This window comes from Ictidomys tridecemlineatus, chromosome 9, assembly GCF_052094955.1.
Source record: "Ictidomys tridecemlineatus isolate mIctTri1 chromosome 9, mIctTri1.hap1, whole genome shotgun sequence".
In the NCBI taxonomy this organism is placed as follows: Eukaryota; Metazoa; Chordata; class Mammalia; order Rodentia; family Sciuridae; genus Ictidomys; species Ictidomys tridecemlineatus.
The window spans coordinates 126,606,539-126,623,745 of record NC_135485.1 but is presented as its reverse complement, the minus strand read 5'-3'; the positions used below and the strand labels follow the sequence as shown (position 1 = coordinate 126,623,745).

General features: G+C 41.1%; 1 protein-coding gene across 11 annotated transcripts in view; it reads right to left on the bottom strand.

Moving 5' to 3' along the window:
- The window catches only part of Nr3c2 (nuclear receptor subfamily 3 group C member 2), a 335,377-nt gene that overhangs the window by 83,547 nt on the left and 234,623 nt on the right, over positions 1 to 17,207 (bottom strand). For all 11 annotated transcript variants that reach the window (XM_078022048.1, XM_078022053.1, XM_078022050.1 and 8 more), the window contains one exon: positions 16,825 to 16,941. In XM_078022048.1, the coding sequence (XP_077878174.1) occupies positions 16,825 to 16,941 (117 nt within the window). The remainder of the gene's footprint in view (positions 1 to 16,824; positions 16,942 to 17,207) is intronic.

Genomic DNA, 17,207 nt, shown 5'->3' with positions numbered 1-17,207 from the left:
ACAAGTGCCCTGGCCCCACCCAAGGGTGTATGTGTTGACTGACAAGAGCATATCCTGTATGCTACCACACTCATAAAAAACGAGAAATGACTGAATGATTTCAACATCCCTGCTCACACTAAAATCCAAGCTGAGCTCTACACAACAGGCCTCCTTACTAGCCACCCCTTAAAAAGAGCATGTGTTCCTGTGATGGAATCCAGCCTCCCTGCCATGCAAGCTTCCTCCCAGCTGTGGGGCTGGCCTGCTCCCCCACCTGGAGGTAACAGGGTCCACGCCCCTGGGTTGTGGCATCCCTTTCCCGGTCCCACAGCCCTGCACCTGGCCGATTTCAATGTACAATTAAACAATGACTACAAGGTAAAGGAATGCCCAGGCAACACCTGTACGGAGTTCATTCCATCCCCAGTGCGGTTTCACATTCTTCAGTTATCTAGACACACAGGTGTCCCCCACCCAGCCCCCCAGGACAAATGCCAGAGAGGTCCTCCATCACAATGTCCCCTTTTTCAGCTGGTGCACTCCTCTGCATCCCAGAGGTGGAGCTGGAAGACTGGGATTGCGTCCTTGATCTTGAATACAGTGTTGCTGATTTTGGTTCTATTCACCTGGTGCCCAGATATGGGCTGAACATCTGTCAGTCTTGAAGTTCCTGGAAGACAGGTTTTCCTCTCACTTCAAATTAGTATATTTCCCTGGCTTTGACCTTGGGTGACAACTGTTCTGGAGACCAGGGATTCTACGATTTGGTGGATAATCCTGGGGTTTACTCCACTAAGCCTCTCAACTTGATCTTGACCTTAACCTAATCATCTTGGGCTCGCTCACTCCTTGGGCTTTCTTTGAGTGTCTGCTACCCCTTTTCCTTGCTACTTTACACTCTTTTATTCTAGGTCAATTCATCCGACCTTCCTTTCACCTTGAACTAAATGCTTCATCACAAACCATCAGGCCAAAGCTAGAATTCCCACCTTCACAGCATCCACAACTGTCCCAATGTCTCATTCCTCCAGGCCGGTGACAGAAACTATGCTTCAAAACTACGTCAGGAAATTCAAGCATCACTTTAAAATTCTTCACCGGGAATGGTAAATAGAGATGCTGAGCCTTTTCTGCAACACAGAATTATTGAAGAAGTTGCCAGATTACACTATAGAAGTCAACAGCAGGTCAAGACCTACACTTCCCTGGTGCAGGGATGGAAAAAGTAATATCAGACCAGAACTTTTTAAAAACATCATCTTTGGAATCTTTGTTATGGAACTAGTTTTAAAATAAGGCCCATTTTTTTTCTTTAATAACTGCATAAACAAACAGATTTTTCTATTTTTGATTTTTAAAGAAAACTCAGCTCGGTAGTACATTGGCAAGGTTTAACCCCACATTCTCTCATTCATTCATTCATTCATTCACTCATTTATTCAGGGGTAGTTATTAAGTGCTGACTGTACTAAGGGCTCTGGATGTAAAGACAAAAGAACAATCCTGTTCCGGAGAAGTTGAAAGTATTTGGTAAGAAATAAATATTTAAAAACAAATGATTTTAACAGTTTGATAAACTGGCTCTGATAGAAACTTCAGAAGGACAGGGGAGGTACTGACTCCATCAAAGGAAGGCATAAGACAAGTGTGAATTCACTCTACTTATATGCAGTACTTCAAAACTCTCGGAGAGGGAAAGAAGGCCCACCTCGTTGTGAAGACTGACCTCCGACTCCATGAGATTTTTGAGGGGTCCGAGTGAACCAGACCAGGGAGGAAGGTGTAGGCTGTTTAAGAACTGCGTGGGCACAGGCACAACTGGGAGGCTGTGAGGAAGAATTTAGGGTGCCTTGGTGGAGAGCAGAGCTGGTGTTGGAGAGGAAGAACAGAGAGGGGAATGAAGTATGCAAGGATGCAGTGGACCAGGATCAGGAACATAGCCGAGTAATCCCAGTGTGGCAGCATGTGCCTCTTAGACATGAGTCACTACATATTGTGTCAGGCAGAATAATGGTCCCCAACATTACAAAGATGTTCACCTCCTAATCTCTGGAAGCTGAGAAATGTCACCTTGATGGCAAAGAGACTCTGAAGATTTCATTAAGGATTTTATGATTGGGAAATGATCCTGGATTATCTAGGCCTGTCCAACATAATCACAAAAGTCTTTATAAGTGAAATGGGAGGTGGGCCTGGGGGAGGAGGAGATGTGACCATGGCAGCACAGGAAGAAGTATGCATTTAATCTGTCCAGGGGCTGAAGTAAATGAGTCAAGCCCCTAGAACCTGAAATAGGCAAGCAGGCGAATTCTCTTCTACAGCCTCCTCAAAGAAACCCAGCTTGCTGACACACTGATTTTAGCCCAGCAATATCCACTTGGGACTTCTAACCTGTAGAGCTATGGGATACTACATCTGTGTTCTTTTAAACCAACAAACAAGTGATCATTTGTTGTAGCAGCTGTAGGAAACTAATACACACAGGAATCCTGTTGGCTCCCTATTGGCCTTCCTATGTGTCTGGTGTAAATGAAAGGCACCCATTGAGGCTGACGAGGATGAACTTGTCACTCAGACTTAGCAGAACCTGCCCTAGAACTGAAGCTGGGAGAAGGTACTGCCTGTGGGGAGGGCCTGGGGAGCAGGTGGCAGGACTAGTCACTCTGGACGATTCCTGGGAGTGGCTCAGAACCTTGTAAAGGGGACAGGGAAGAGACTGAAAGGGGTGTGTGTTTGTAGGTTGAAACAAACCAGCAATGTGCTCACTACTTTATGTTCAGTCACAGGATTCCTCTTAGTTTGAATTTCAAATAACTCCAGGGGAGGCTTCAGATTTTGTTTATTTTTGAATTTTTTTTTTCCTGTATGGTACTGGGGATTGAACCCAGGGACACTTAACCACTAAGCCACATCCCCAGGTCTTTTTTGTATTTTATTTAGAGACAGGATCTTGCTAAGTTCCTTAGCTTTGCTAAGTTGCTAAGGCTGATTTTAAACTTGAGATCCTCCTTCCTCAGCCTCCTCAGCCACTGGAATTACAGGTGTGTGCCACCTCGTTTGGCCAGATTTTGTTTATTAAAGAAAAAAAATACATCAAATAATTTTGAGAAAAACTGACCCCATAGGATATGAAAATCTGCTAGGGAATAAGACAGTGGAGTTCCAGAGTAAATGAATCAAAAAGTCACCACCTCATTGAAGATTTCCCCTTTGTTTCCGATCTGTTTTTCAACTCCAGAGTATTTTAATCAAATGTTTTAGCTAGATAAGGGTTTTTCTTTACCCATAAACCAGTGGGGAAACCAACAGTAGTGTCACCAGTAACATTATCTGGAAAAGTTTAATGATGTGACCTGAATCTTCTAGAGTGAAGATGGAGAAGAGGGTCCAGCTTCATGGTGCCCAGTTCCCCTTTCTAGACAGCGCATCTGTGAGCATCTGCAGGCGCTGGCAGGCCTTTGGATGGGATCTGTGCACAGAGCATGCGTGAGATGAAGCTACCCAGGTACTGAGGGGTACAGGCACATGAAGCCACCCCAAGATCCTGCCCTCCCTATTTCAACAGGCACAAGTCCAGTTGCTGATTCTGTTTCTAAAGCAACAACTGCAGAGCTCTCGGCCACTGTACTACAGGTGCTCTTTAAGTACCTTTTTGCTGAAGTTCCTCTGTGTATATCTGACCCATGATAGCTCTTTATTCCTATAGATGAGCTAAGGGGAAACCAGGCCAGCGACTACCTTCTCATAGCTATGCTGAAATCGTCACTAGGACTGCGGGGCCCCTGGGAGGCATGTGCTCCTGGATACTTGCCAAAGGAATGGGTGGATTCATCAGGATACATTGTTAAATATTATGATCCCTTCCTAAAAAGTCTGACTGATCTTGATGAAATAAACCAATTATGTGAGAACAGAACAAATGCTTATTTGTATCACTATTTCAAAGTGTTTCGTATCATGATGCTCTCAAAATAATAAACACTGTACAAAACACTGAAGGAGGAACATAGGCCAACTGCCTTTTGGAGTTTCTTATTTCAATGACCTAAATCAGTAATTGCCTTTATACTGTTGTTGACAGATCTTCTTTTCAAAATAATGAAGCGGCACATTCTAATGAAATCATTTCTATTAGCTCGGCTAGTTCAGCTTTTAAGAAACTCTCTATGAAACAGTGAATCATTATTTTTTAATTAGCGCCTAAAGTGCTCAGCAAACATCCTATTATTTGATCTTGAGTCCCCCATGTATTACAGAAAACTTTTACTCTCCTTTATTAATCATTGTAATATTATAATTTTTATTATTATCTACATATATTAATTGTACAAGTTAATGGGATTCGGTGTGGTATTTCCATAAAAGCAAACGGCATGCACAATACTGTCACATCCAATCACTTATTCCCAGTCTCTTGCTACTACTTTTCTACTTGCAGGTTGACCTTTGCAATAAGTAGATCTTATCTCTCGGTGTCTAGTTTATTGCACTTATCATGATGCCCTCCAGGTTTCATTCATTTTGCTGAAAATGCCTGGATTTCATTCTTCTTTATGACTGAATAATACTCCACTATGTATACTGACCACATTTTCCTTACCCACTCTTCAGCGCTTAGGCTGATTCCCTATCTCCACTATTGTGACCACTGTTGCAATAAACTTGGGCATGCAGGTATCTCTTTGCTTCACTAATTTCACTTTTAAAAGTATATGCCCTGAAGTGGGTTTGCTGAAGGATAGATCTTTTTTTTAAAAATTTAATTATTCAGCTAATTAATTAGTTTGGTGTTGGTGATCAAACCCAGAGCCTCGTGCAAGCCAGCTGTGCACTTTACCACTGATTTACACCATGCCAGTTAGATCTGGTTTTAGTTCTTTGAGGAGCCTCCATACTGTTCTCCCTATAGCTGTACTAATTTACATTCCCACCAACAGCATGAGTTCCCTTTTCTATGAATGTTTACAGGATATGCTTGCGTGTGTGTGTGTGTGTGTGTGTGTGTGTGTGTGTGTGTGTGTGTTTGCACATGCGTGCTGTGCTGGGAGACCGAATCCAGGGCCTTGCACATGATGGACAAGTGCTCTATCGCTGAGTTACATTCTCAGCCCTATTTTTTTTTTTTTTTTTTTTACAACAGGTATTCTATCTGGAGTGAGATGGTGTCTCCTTGTAGTTTAGGTTTGGCTAATGATGCCATTAGTATTTCCTCTTTTGAGAAGGTCAACTCCGATCATTCGCTCATCTTTTTAAGTACCTTTTACTTGTTTGTTTGTTTGGGTTTTGTGTGTGTGTGTGTGTGTAACTGCGGATCGAACCCAGGGCTTTGTGCATGCGAGGCAAGCACAATACCAGCTGAGCTATATGCTATACCCCCAGGCCTTACTTGGTTTTTGTTGTTAAGCTTTTTGAATTCTTTATATACCTCTGATGGGTGAAGAGTTGGCAAATATTTTCTCCTGCTCTCCAGGTTGTGTCTTCACACTTTGGATTGTTTCCTTTGCTGTACACAAGCTTTTCTGTTTGATGTCATACCGTCTGTCATTTTTTGCTTTTGTTGACTGTGCTTTTGGGTTCCTATCCAGAGAAATCACTGCTTGTATCCACGTCTTAAAGTATTTCCCTTGTGTTTTCTTCTGGGAGTTTCAGGTCTTACTTTAAAGTCTTGGATCCATTCTGAAAATTAATTTTTGGATACCCTGAGAGACAGGTGGAGTTTCAACCTTGTGCACGTGAATATGTAGTTTTGCTCAGCACCATTTATCACGGAGACTTTCCTTGCTCCAAGGTTGGTTTCTGGTGTCTTTGCTGAGAATCATTTGGCTGCGTGTGGGTGGGTTCATGTCTGTCCCGAGGTCTGTCGCGTGGTCTGTGTGTCTGTTTTCAGGACAACACCATGCTGTTTCCTTACTGTGGCTCTGAGGTATGTCTGCAAGTCAGGGACTGAGACGCCTCCCACTTGGCTCCTTTTGCTCAGGATTGCTTTTGCTCTTCAGGGACTTCTGTGTTTGTAAATTTTAGGATTATTTTTTTTCTAGTTCAGTGAAGAAAGTCACCGGCCTTTTGATAGGGACTGCATCAGTCTGTAGTTCACCTTGGGTAGTACAGACATTTTCAAACAGGTAATTCTTTCAGTCTGTGAACTGGGGCGCATCCTCCCACCTTTTTGTGTCTTATTCAATTTCTTTCATCAGAGTTTTGTAATTTTCATTGTAGAGAACTTTCATCTCCTTGGTGAAGTTTATTCCTAGAGTTTTTGCCCGTGTGTGTGTGTGTGTGTGTGTGTGTGTGTGTGTGTGTGTGAGCACATGCACGCGGTAGCTAATGTAAATGGAACTTTCTTGATGTCTTTCTCAGCAAATTTGTTACTGAGTTTGCACTGGATATAGAAAAAAGCTACTGTTGTTTGTTGATTTTGTTCCCCTGCCACTATTGTGTCTTACAATTTGACAAATCAATAAAAATATTTTTAAGTTGTTAAAATTGGGTTAACCTTTAAAGGCGTGTCATTGGTCCAGAAAAACCATCACCCTAAATTAATGATATTAAATGTTAAATAAACTCACTACTTCAGAGTGACATAGAGGACACATTTATTGGAATGGTTTTCTGTACCTTCTGGAGGTGAGACAAGAGGGCTGCCCAGTAACATAAACTGCTTTCCCTCCCCTCCACAGTCACGTTTCATTGTGAAGAAGGGGAAAGACTGCACGCAGCAGATCATTAGGCACTAGATTTTCAAATGAAAAGAAGATCAAGTTACGTTCCTTCGTGGACATAACTATGAATTTATATTAAATCAATTCAATGGTTACAACTTTGAGGACTCAGTCTGATCCATGACACAGGCACCTCCTTCAGAGAGCAGGCAGGCATTCCACCTAGAGTGACTGGTGGCCGCTTTCTAAGATGGCTGTGTACAGCAAACCCAGGATGATTCGTTTTCCGTGGCTGGTTCTCTTCTCTTTAGGTAAAGACAGATGATCCATAAGAGAACTTCCACCTTACACATTAACTGATTTCTTTTAAGAAGTTTAAGATTTTATTTAACTAATTTATTTATTAATTTATTGTGTGTGTGTGTGTGTGTGTGTGTGTGTGTTGGCTCCTGTATTTTCAAAGTAACCATATTGAAAAGTTTTCAATTTCAAAATAAGGCTTTGATTCTGTTCTGAGAAACATGAAAAGCTACTATTTGTCAATCTGCTATTAAACACCAATAGTTGTTTTCATTCTTAAAAAGGATGGATCGCTTAAAATGAGTAATAAAAAAAAATGAGGGTGTCACAAAACCTGCTACGATTTATGTTTACGTGGAATTTCCACAATTAACATTTGACTGCAGTTTGTTTTGTCTATTACCCTCTGACTGCTACACTCCTAGTTCCTTTCTAAGAACTGGATCACAGGTTTCTTTAAGGTCATCATGCTGCCAACCACACCAGCCCACTTAAGGACAGGCCAAGGAGGCAAAGCAGCCATTTCTATGGATACTCTGGAGGATTCAACCCAATCAGAAGATCTGTCCCCACAGTGACCAACTGATTAAGTGGGACCCTCTCTTGGCAATTTGGAATGTAGGATCTCAGGTGACAATCTGGCTGAGACGGGCAGAGAGAAGCATTTTGCAGAAATGCACAGTGAAAACCATGTGTCAGCAGAAGCCACGGGGTAGGTGGAGAGAGGTGGGTGGGGATGAAACAATAGAAAGAAGTGGGTAAGAAAAAAAAAAGATAAATTAAAAAGAAAAGCCCTAGAAATGAAAAGCCTCTTACATCCTGAATGACATCCCAGTACTTCATGAGGACTAACTATCCAATTCTCAGAATAGAACCCAACATCTGAGGTAGCGGGATAGGGGGTGACAATAATGTGAGGTGCCCTGAACAACAGCAAAGCCAAAACTGCCCCCACCACTGTGGAAATAGTTAGAAAACAGGCGTAGGTCCCCGAGGCTATCAGCTAGTGGGTGGGAGGGGCGCTGGGGGACGGGACCACAGAGAACTGTGCATCTGAGGATGCCACTCAAAGAGGACAGCTGTGGTTGTACTTCTCTTGGGACCACCAGGGACAGACAGCAAGGTTTCCTAGACAAGATTCCCTGGGTTCTTATAGCAGATTGGGATGACAACCACCAGGAAAGTGAAAGAGTTAGAGGAATAATGGAAGTCCTAACAGAGGGCATCTATATGCCCAAGCAGAGACTTCTCACATCCCTGCGTTTCGTATTTTAAAAGACTCACAGAAAAGCAGCCTACTTGGATCATCTCTCCAAGGAGCGCGTGCATACAAATGTGCATATTTCTGGAGAGGGATGACCTCTCTATTCAATGCCTGAACTGCTGCTGTTCTAAGATGTCACCACTCAAGATGATGGTGGTGATGACGATGATGATGATGATGATGACCACAAAGTAATAAAGCTCTGAAGAAAATAAATAAAACTATCTACAGCGTTTGCAAATTATCATCACGGAAGTTAAAATTTGAAAGAAAAAAAAAAGTCTTAAAATTGAAGAGATATAGAAAATCTTTTACATTTTGAGGACGATCCCAAACTTTCCTCTAGCAACTTCTGCAGGGTAAAAATATCAGTTAATTCATCAGTTATATTACTACGACAGCTTCTATGGCTTCACTTATACCTAAGGATTACCAAGACTTACTTTCCACAATGATTTATAAAAATGTGTTATTTCCTCCTTGAGTTTACTGTTCAGAAGTCCCATTGAAATTTTTATCGTCTAAAAGCGAGAGGAATGAAAAGAAATAAAAAAAAAATATATCTGAGGAATGGCATCTCTTTACAAAACTCAGCATCCTTGGGCTTTCTAAACTTCTGCAACAACTGCATATCCTGCCTCAGGAGACCCTTAAAGATAGAAACTGTGTTTTCCTTATTGAATTTCAAATATTAAAGCTACTCTCTCACTGGCATGGATCCTGAGATTTCTCTCATCAGACTGACACTGTGTGACTTTTGTAGGTGACCAAGTCAACCAGTTACAGCAAGATGCTGCCAGGGAAAGCCAATTTTTTCTCAAATGAAAAGCTCTCTCCTCTCCCTCCTGCTCTCTCTCTCTCTCTCTCTGGGTTTAGTGGTCAGTCATAATTCTGCCGTTCTTTTGTCTTTGGGTCTTTTGTTTACCAGCTCACTTCTCCATTTTAGTTTTTAAAGGATTTCACAATAGTCGATTCACCAGTCTCTTCTTCCCACCCTCCTTCCCGTTCAGGAGGAAATCCCTTGGGAATCTGCATGTCTAATTCTTTCCCTCTTGTGTTCAGAAGTACCACGAGTTGGTCTTCTGATTCCTTTCTTCTTGGTTCAAAACTGTGAACTCCATTTAAGTTCTATTATAAAACATGTTGACATTACTAATAGACTAGGAAAGAAAGGAGAAAAGCACATTCGTAATCCTACCACACTAACGGACCCTTTTGGTATTCCATTTCCTCCCAGTCTCTTGACTTATGCAAATCCTTTTCACAAATAGTTGTAAGCATAGAATAAGTAACGCAGATAATTCTGCATAATAATTTCTCATGATTATTTTTTGGGAAAGTGTTCCGTGTGGTTATAAATTTCACAGCCCCAATTTTATTGGCCGATTAATACTGCATTATGCAGATAGATTTTAATTTAAATATTTTCCCTGGCTTCGGTTCCACCCTTTCAGTGATGCATACACATGGTATCCTTCTCTGAACTTTCCCGGCCTTAGCATCATGTTTCCCCTCCTTTTTCATCTAGGTGCTTTCTTTCCATCCCTCCAAAGGCAAGCATGATGCCAGCGGTTCTAATGCTTCCTGTGTCCGAGATCCCTCTCCTCACATGACATGTATCACTCCCATCACAGGGAAAGGTAGACTGGATATGGCCACCTGGAACAGGTCCTGCCAAATTGAGCAAAAGTGATTTCTGAGACTAAGGAAAGCTGCCGATTATGTGTTGGAAGTAATCTGGAACCAGAATTAGGAGCTGGTTTTAGAGATACACTGCGGCTCTGAAGTCTATTTTTAAGATTTATTTATTCAAAAAAGATTTTATGTTTAGCTCTCCAAGGTTGGTTTTCCCCTCAAGTCTACAGTTTTAAAGCTACAGGAAACAAGATCTTAATATTTTAGAGTCTTCATTAAAGGGATGTGCGAGTAGGCTTCTCCGCATATTTACTGGAAGATACACTAACCTGAGGAGTAGTTAAGAAAAGAGGAATGAAGACAGAGTAGGGACCCTTCTGTTGCGTTTTTCAGGTCTCCAGTGATATCATCATGGATTCCAAGTTCCTCATCTATGAAATCGGAAGGATGGAAGAGAAAGGCCTCTCAGGTCCCCTCCTGCTCTGTGGCCAGAGTGCAATCAAAGCTACAAACACCATGAAGGGCTCATTCTTGGTCCAAGGGCCAGTGAGCTTTGGTACTGGGCTCCATCCATCTTAGGGGAAACTAAAAGACATGTACACATCACTCTTTTCAGAATCCTGCCCTGTAAAAGTGAAGTGATTCATTCCTTTGGGGCAGGCTATAGAAAGCAGCACATTTTCCTGTAGATAGCATCGTGACTCTCTCAAATCTACTCACAGGGGCTAAGAGCTAGAATGGCAGGCTCAGCTTGGGGCCAAAAGAGCTGTTATTTTCCTTTCAATTTCTCTGTTGACATTCCCACATCTTCTGCTGTACTTCCCTTTGCATGAAGCCTGAAGCCCAGCAGGATTTTAAAGAAAAAGAAAAGTACTTGCAGGCAGGTGGGAGGGAGTGGGTCTGGAGGGAAGGGGGAGAGGCACATTTCACAGCCTTAATTTTTGAGAAATACAACTCTCCACATTTGCCCGCCTGCCTTTGTTTCTTCCTCCCTTCCATTTTCTGAGGCGGAGGAGAATTTGGGGACATGGTTAGAACTGCCTGCAAATCAACAGAAGGGACAGGAAAAATAAAATGACTCTAAAGTGTTTTGGATTTCGTTCCCAGGGTCATGACCCCTCACTAGAAAAGGATCTTCCAGGTAGTGGTATGCCAGGTTACCATCAGTCTTATCTCCCAAGAGTGAAGAAGATGTTGGTTAAAAAGACTGGACAAGCTCTGCTTTGCTGGGAAACTGGGTGAGATCAGAACACATCTAAAAAGGTTTTAAATCTAATTCACATTTTTTAACTTTGGAAATCACTTTACATTAAAGGTTAAGCATCGCATTATCTTTTTTTAAAAAAATATATAATAAAATTACTTGTGTTTCTTTTCCTGAAATTGAAAACTTAAACTTAAAATCTCTTTCAAGCCTTTCAAAGAAATCATAAAAGAAAAAGAAATTACAGCATGTTGCCACAACTGCACAATTAAAGTTAATTATTGAATCCCTGAACCACAAGTGCTTAAGCTATAACTTGAACCTAAGGAAAATATAACTTTTGCAAATATCAGTTTCCACTCTGCCCAATACTGACTCACTGCTTTCAACGACCTCAAGATTCAAAGTGAACTCTCTCTAGTAAAATCTTTTGCCGAAAACCACAAAACCCACCCTGTGTATATAGGAGCCAACAACAAATTACATGAGTTTCCTATCACGGACTGTGCCAAACCTCACCCACAGGTAACTGTAGACACAAGGAAAGCACCTGCGTGCCCCAGCTCCATCCCCAGATGGTGGTGCCAGGAACAGAGATCCGAGTGGAACTGCCTACCCACTGGCTGTGTGGTCTCAGGGCCAGATCTTTAGCCTCTCTGCACCTCCATTATCTCACTTATAAAATGGACATATTAACAGTGATGGCATGAGGCTTAAATGAGAGGACACCTATAAAAGGCTTAACAAAGTGCTGTTGGGGCTCAGAAAATATACCCCAAAGTGCAGCAGTTTAACATGCTGAGTACTTTGACCGGACAAGCCAGGTGTCTGTGACCCTCTCTTACCTGCCTGTTCCTCATTCCTCCTTCTCCCCCAAAGTGCAGGAAGGGGCTTTTCTGGAAATTCCCCCATCTACCGGAAGACCAGATCCACCAAAGGGGAGCACATGCCTTCTACTTCTCTGTGGCACTTCATCAACCAAGGAAGCGTCAACTCACATCACAGAGGAGACTGACAGTCACAACCCACCCAGAAGCCAGCTAAACTTCGCCCTCGGCCACCGTCTGTCCTTCAGACCTTTCATCTCCCCTAGAATCATTCCACTTCCTATGGAATTACCTCCACCTCCCTCTTCCCTTTCCCTGTGAACATCGCAGAGCTTCATCCTTTGTGGGACTCCCGTGCATCTGCCTGTTGATGAACTTCTCTGCTCTTTTCTACTATTATGTCTTTTCTACTATTAGGTCATTTTGTTTTATAGACTCAAATGATCAGGGGATTGAAAGTTCCCTTCACCCTTTAAGTGCTTAGAACATAGCAAGCCCTAAAAAATAGCAGCCATTTGTTCACTGGTGCAACAAATAGCTCTCGGATGCCAATGGGTCAGGCACTGTTCCAGTCACTGGGGACAGCAATGAAAAAAAGACACAAGATTTTTCCACTGACGGAATTTATACCCCAGCAGAAAAATAATATCTAACACTTGTCATTCATTACGGCTTAACCAATGGGTTGCAATGCCTCCTCAGGACATTTGGCAATTTTAAAGATGTTTTTAGTTGTCACTACTAGCAGAGAATGGACTGCCACTGGCATCAAGTAGACAGACATCAGGGACACTAATGGGACAGATTGGCCACCATGCAGAGGGGAGTTGAAGAGGCTGAGAAACCCTGTTCTAAAGGTTAATGACTCAATTAAACAACCCCATGAGGGAAGAGTTATAAATAGAGTTCTTTTCTTACTATTTACAGTAGGTAGCTAAATGTTACAAAGTATAAAATACTATGCATAGATTAATATTGACGGTAATAAAAAGTATACAGATTATTGACGGTAATAAAAAGTATACAGATTCTTTAAAACCTATCTTCCTAGTAGGTACTTAAAAAAAAAAAATCAGGCCAAGCACTGTGGTGCACACCTATAATCTCAACAACTCAGGAGCCTGAGGCAGGAAGATCTCAAGTTCAAAGCCAGCCTCAGCAACTTTAGCAAAGCCCTGAGCAACTTAGCAAGACCCTGTCACAAAATTAATTAATTAATTAAAAAATTGGGCTGGGGATGTGACTCAGTGGTTGAGTGCCCCTGGATTCAGTCTCTACATCTTTCCCCCCTGCCAGACCCCCCACCAAAAAAAAAAAAAAATCAGGGGCTGGATTTCATGAAATAGATTGGGTCCACGTTACAACCAACGGCAGTACCCTTGTGCCATCCAGATTTTCAGGTGTTGCTGATCTTTCTTGATCCTCACACCCATGCTATGGAAGGTGATCTTCTGCATCACACCTGTGAGGATTCTGGCAGCAGAACTAGAGAACTCTGTGGTACACCCGAAACACCAGACCAAGAGCCTGCCAGATTCAGGAACAAGTTTCATGATCTTCCTGCCTGTGACGTCTCTGGCAAGTCACTTAACTTCTCCATGCATCAGAGGCTTACCTTCACCAAAACGGGGGCCACTGGGGTAAAATGAGACAGTGTGCAAGAGCAGATGGAAGCTGCAAAAAACACTTGCCTCAGCCCAAACAAGCAGCATTCAAAATATAGCACCAGCACCTTCACTGCCACCACACCTGCTGCAGTTTGGGTACGTGTCCCCAAAGGTCCATGGACTAAAGGCTTGGTCCCAGCCCTTGGCACTACTGGGAATTGGTGGAACCTTTAAGAGAAGGGCCTAATGGAAGGTTTCCGTCACAGAAGCTGTGCTCTTGAGGGGATATTGGGACCCCAACCCCTTCCTGTGCCTCTCTGGTGTCTTGACCTCGAGATGAAGAGTTTCTCCATATGAAACCACCATAAAGCACTGCCTTGCCACAGGCCCCAAACCAACAGTCAACTAATCCTGAACTGAAATGTTTAAAACGGTGAGCCTGACATTTAGTAGATAAACCTTTCCTCTTTATCAGTTGATTATCTCAGGTATTTGCAACAGCAACGGGAAGATGACTATAAAACCATCGCCAGGTAATGTGCACTGAATGATCACTTTCTTTTCATGGTACATTTGTTCATTTACTCCTTTCCACAGACCAAGAGGTAGGTGTGCTGATCCATGCAGGTTGATGATCAGGGAACCAAGGCACTGGCAAGGCGTAACCTGCCTGAGGTTACAGGTAAGTGAATGGCAGAACGAGGGTCCACATCTAACACAGTCTGGTTCCAGAACATGCCCTCTTAACCATTGTGGGTCTTTCTCTGAGATGGAAAGACACTGGAGACACGCTCTCACACCAGCTGCCTTCCCTGGCCAAGGTCACTTCCTCTTGACCTCACAGAGCTGCCCTGTTCCATGGGCAGTCACATTCAGTCTCTACCCATAGCCATCCACCCAGCTGATTCACTTCTCAAAGAAAAGAAGAATAAAGTCTTACTTTATTCATTTCTTGAGTTACTTTATTTCTTTCCAAGTTAATATGTGTATGCAACACAGGAATCCAACACAACATTTGGAGACACAGAAGGATATACAGTGATAATCAGTTCTCCTTCCCATCTTTGCCTTCCAGCTACCCAAGTCCTTTCCATGGAGACAAGTGGAAATTATTAGTTACCAGACAAGTACCATTACTAGTTTCTTGCATGGGATTCTAGAAATGTTCTATACAATGTTTTTTTCTAAAATAGATGTGTGGCTTGTAGCATATGAAATGACTATTTTGCAACCTGATTTTTTAACTGCTAAACAATAGTTTGGCTTAGTCCATGTAAGTATATTTAGATTTCCCTTTATTTTTATTAATGTTAGGAGTATTATGAAATTTACTTAATCAGTCCTGCATAGATGAATATTTAATGTATTTCTTATCATCAACAATGCTACAATGTAATAGTTTACACACATAATGTTTCTTACATTGCAAGAATATACTTGGATGAATTCCCAAAAGTGGAACTGTTGAGTCAAAGGGTATGTGCCTTTTAACATTTTATTGAAATAGCTAAATTGTTCTCCATTGGGATTATACCATTTTATACTCCTACCTAAAATGCATGAGATCACCACTGGGCTTGACTTTATTTCTATATTCTAATAAAATAATGTCATAAAAGTGTTTTACCTTTGCCAGTTGGTAAAAACAAAAAAAATCTCATGACATTTTAAATTTCTCTTAGTATGATTAGATTTAGGATCTTTTCATGTGTTTCAAGGACCAGATGTACATCTTTCATCTGTGAATGTTCTGTTCATAACATTTACCCATTTTTCTAATGAGTTGGGTTTTTATGGAACCATAGGAATTCTATATTAACTCTTTTTTTAAAAAATAATTTTTAGTTGTAGATGGATAAATATCTTTATTTTATTTATTTTTATGTGATGCTGAGATCAAACCCAGTGCTTTAAGCACTCTACTACTGAGCCACAACCCCAGCCCCAGGAGACATTAAATCTTTGCCTATAAGTTGTAAGTATTTTTCTCCAGTTTCTTATTGTTTATCACTGCAGCAATATTAGATTTGTAAATAGTACTGTTTTTCAGGTTTTTGCTCTTATATCTTCTGGTTTTATTTTATACTTGCCAAGGTTTTTTATATTTAGCATTAAAAAATACATTTTTTTAATAAGAGGTTATGAGGGGCAAGGGGGTGGGGGGAAAAAAAGGGGAGAGAATTGAACAACAGCAGAGGAGCTAGAGAGGGATGTTGGGAGGGGAGGGGAGGGGAGGGGGGATAGTAGGGGATAGGAAAGGTAGCAGAATACAACAGTCACTAATATGCCATTATGTAAAAATGTGAGTATGTAACAGAAGTGAGTCTGTATTATGTATTTGGGGAGTTCAAAACCCAATTGAGTCGAATGTATGAAAGATGATATGTCTTGAGCTCTGTAATGTTTTGAACAACCAATAAAAAAAAAAAAAGACTAAAAAAAAAATACATTTTTTAAATACTTCTATGGTTGTTTTTTCAAAGTTCCTCTTAAAGTGCAAGAATTTATTTTTGTGTACAATAAGAGTTTGGATTAAACATTCTCATTTCAGATGACTATATAGTTGTCACAATACTTTGATTAATCTATTCTTGCCTCACTGATTTGAAATGCTGGCTTTCTCACATACAAAATTCCCATATTACCTGGATCTATTTCCTTCTGTTAATCTTAAAACTTATATCAAAGACCATTTTAATTACTATAGCTGTGTAATATATTTTCCTGTCTGGTAAGGCTAGTTCCCTGCATTGTTTATCTTTTCCAGAATTTTCCTGGTTGTTCTTTAGGAATTTAAAATCTGCAATTGGTGTTTTGCTTAAAAAATTGATTATTAAATTAGTTTAGGGCAAACATATCTTTACAATGTTGATTCTTCCTATCTATGAACATTGTACTCTTTTGCTTTTGGTGTTAGTCTTTTACCCTCTCCCCCTGATTTGGTGAGCTTCTATAACATTTTAAAGTTTTTCCTTCTTATAGGTTACCCTTGGAGTTAGAAATGTGTTACTATTCATTTAAGGTTATCATGTATAGGTCTTATTTCTAAATAGACATGGCAATAAAAACCATTGGTTGTTATTCCTTTTTATGTTTTTTGTGTTTGCTAAACACCTACTTCTTGAAACAATTTCAGGCTCGAAAAATTTGGTAGGATTACACTTCACAATGTGTCTCCTTTTCATTCTATCCTAAAATGTTTTGGCATGAAAATAGAACTTTAATTAGATTTTTAGAAAACCTTCGCTCCATGTTAGCTCCATCTTCAACTTTGGGAGTAGACAGATCCTAGTAGTGTTTTATTACATGTTAACAACTTTTATAAAACTAAAACCACAAGACTTACCTCCTAGGTTCATCCCAGCTTGAAGACATTTCTGAAGCCTGCAGGCAGGACAGTTCTTTCGTCGAATCTTATCAATGATGCAGTCATTCCTTCCAGCACATAGATAGTTGTGTTGCCCTGATTTAATAAGAGAAAACAATGGTTAGAATAAAAACGATGACTAGTAGAAAATACTGACGAGTGACATCAGAATGTGAAATTTCCCCTTTCCTACCTTGAAATCTCTTCATCAAAACAGTAGAAGGCAAATATGATTTATGGATAACATGGTCGGCTTAATGCCACTGAGATTTTGGCACACACCTGATAACACTACATGTACTTCCAGGCAGGCTTTGTGCAAGAGCAACCTTCCCCCGTTGGCTGAATTTTACTGATGGAGT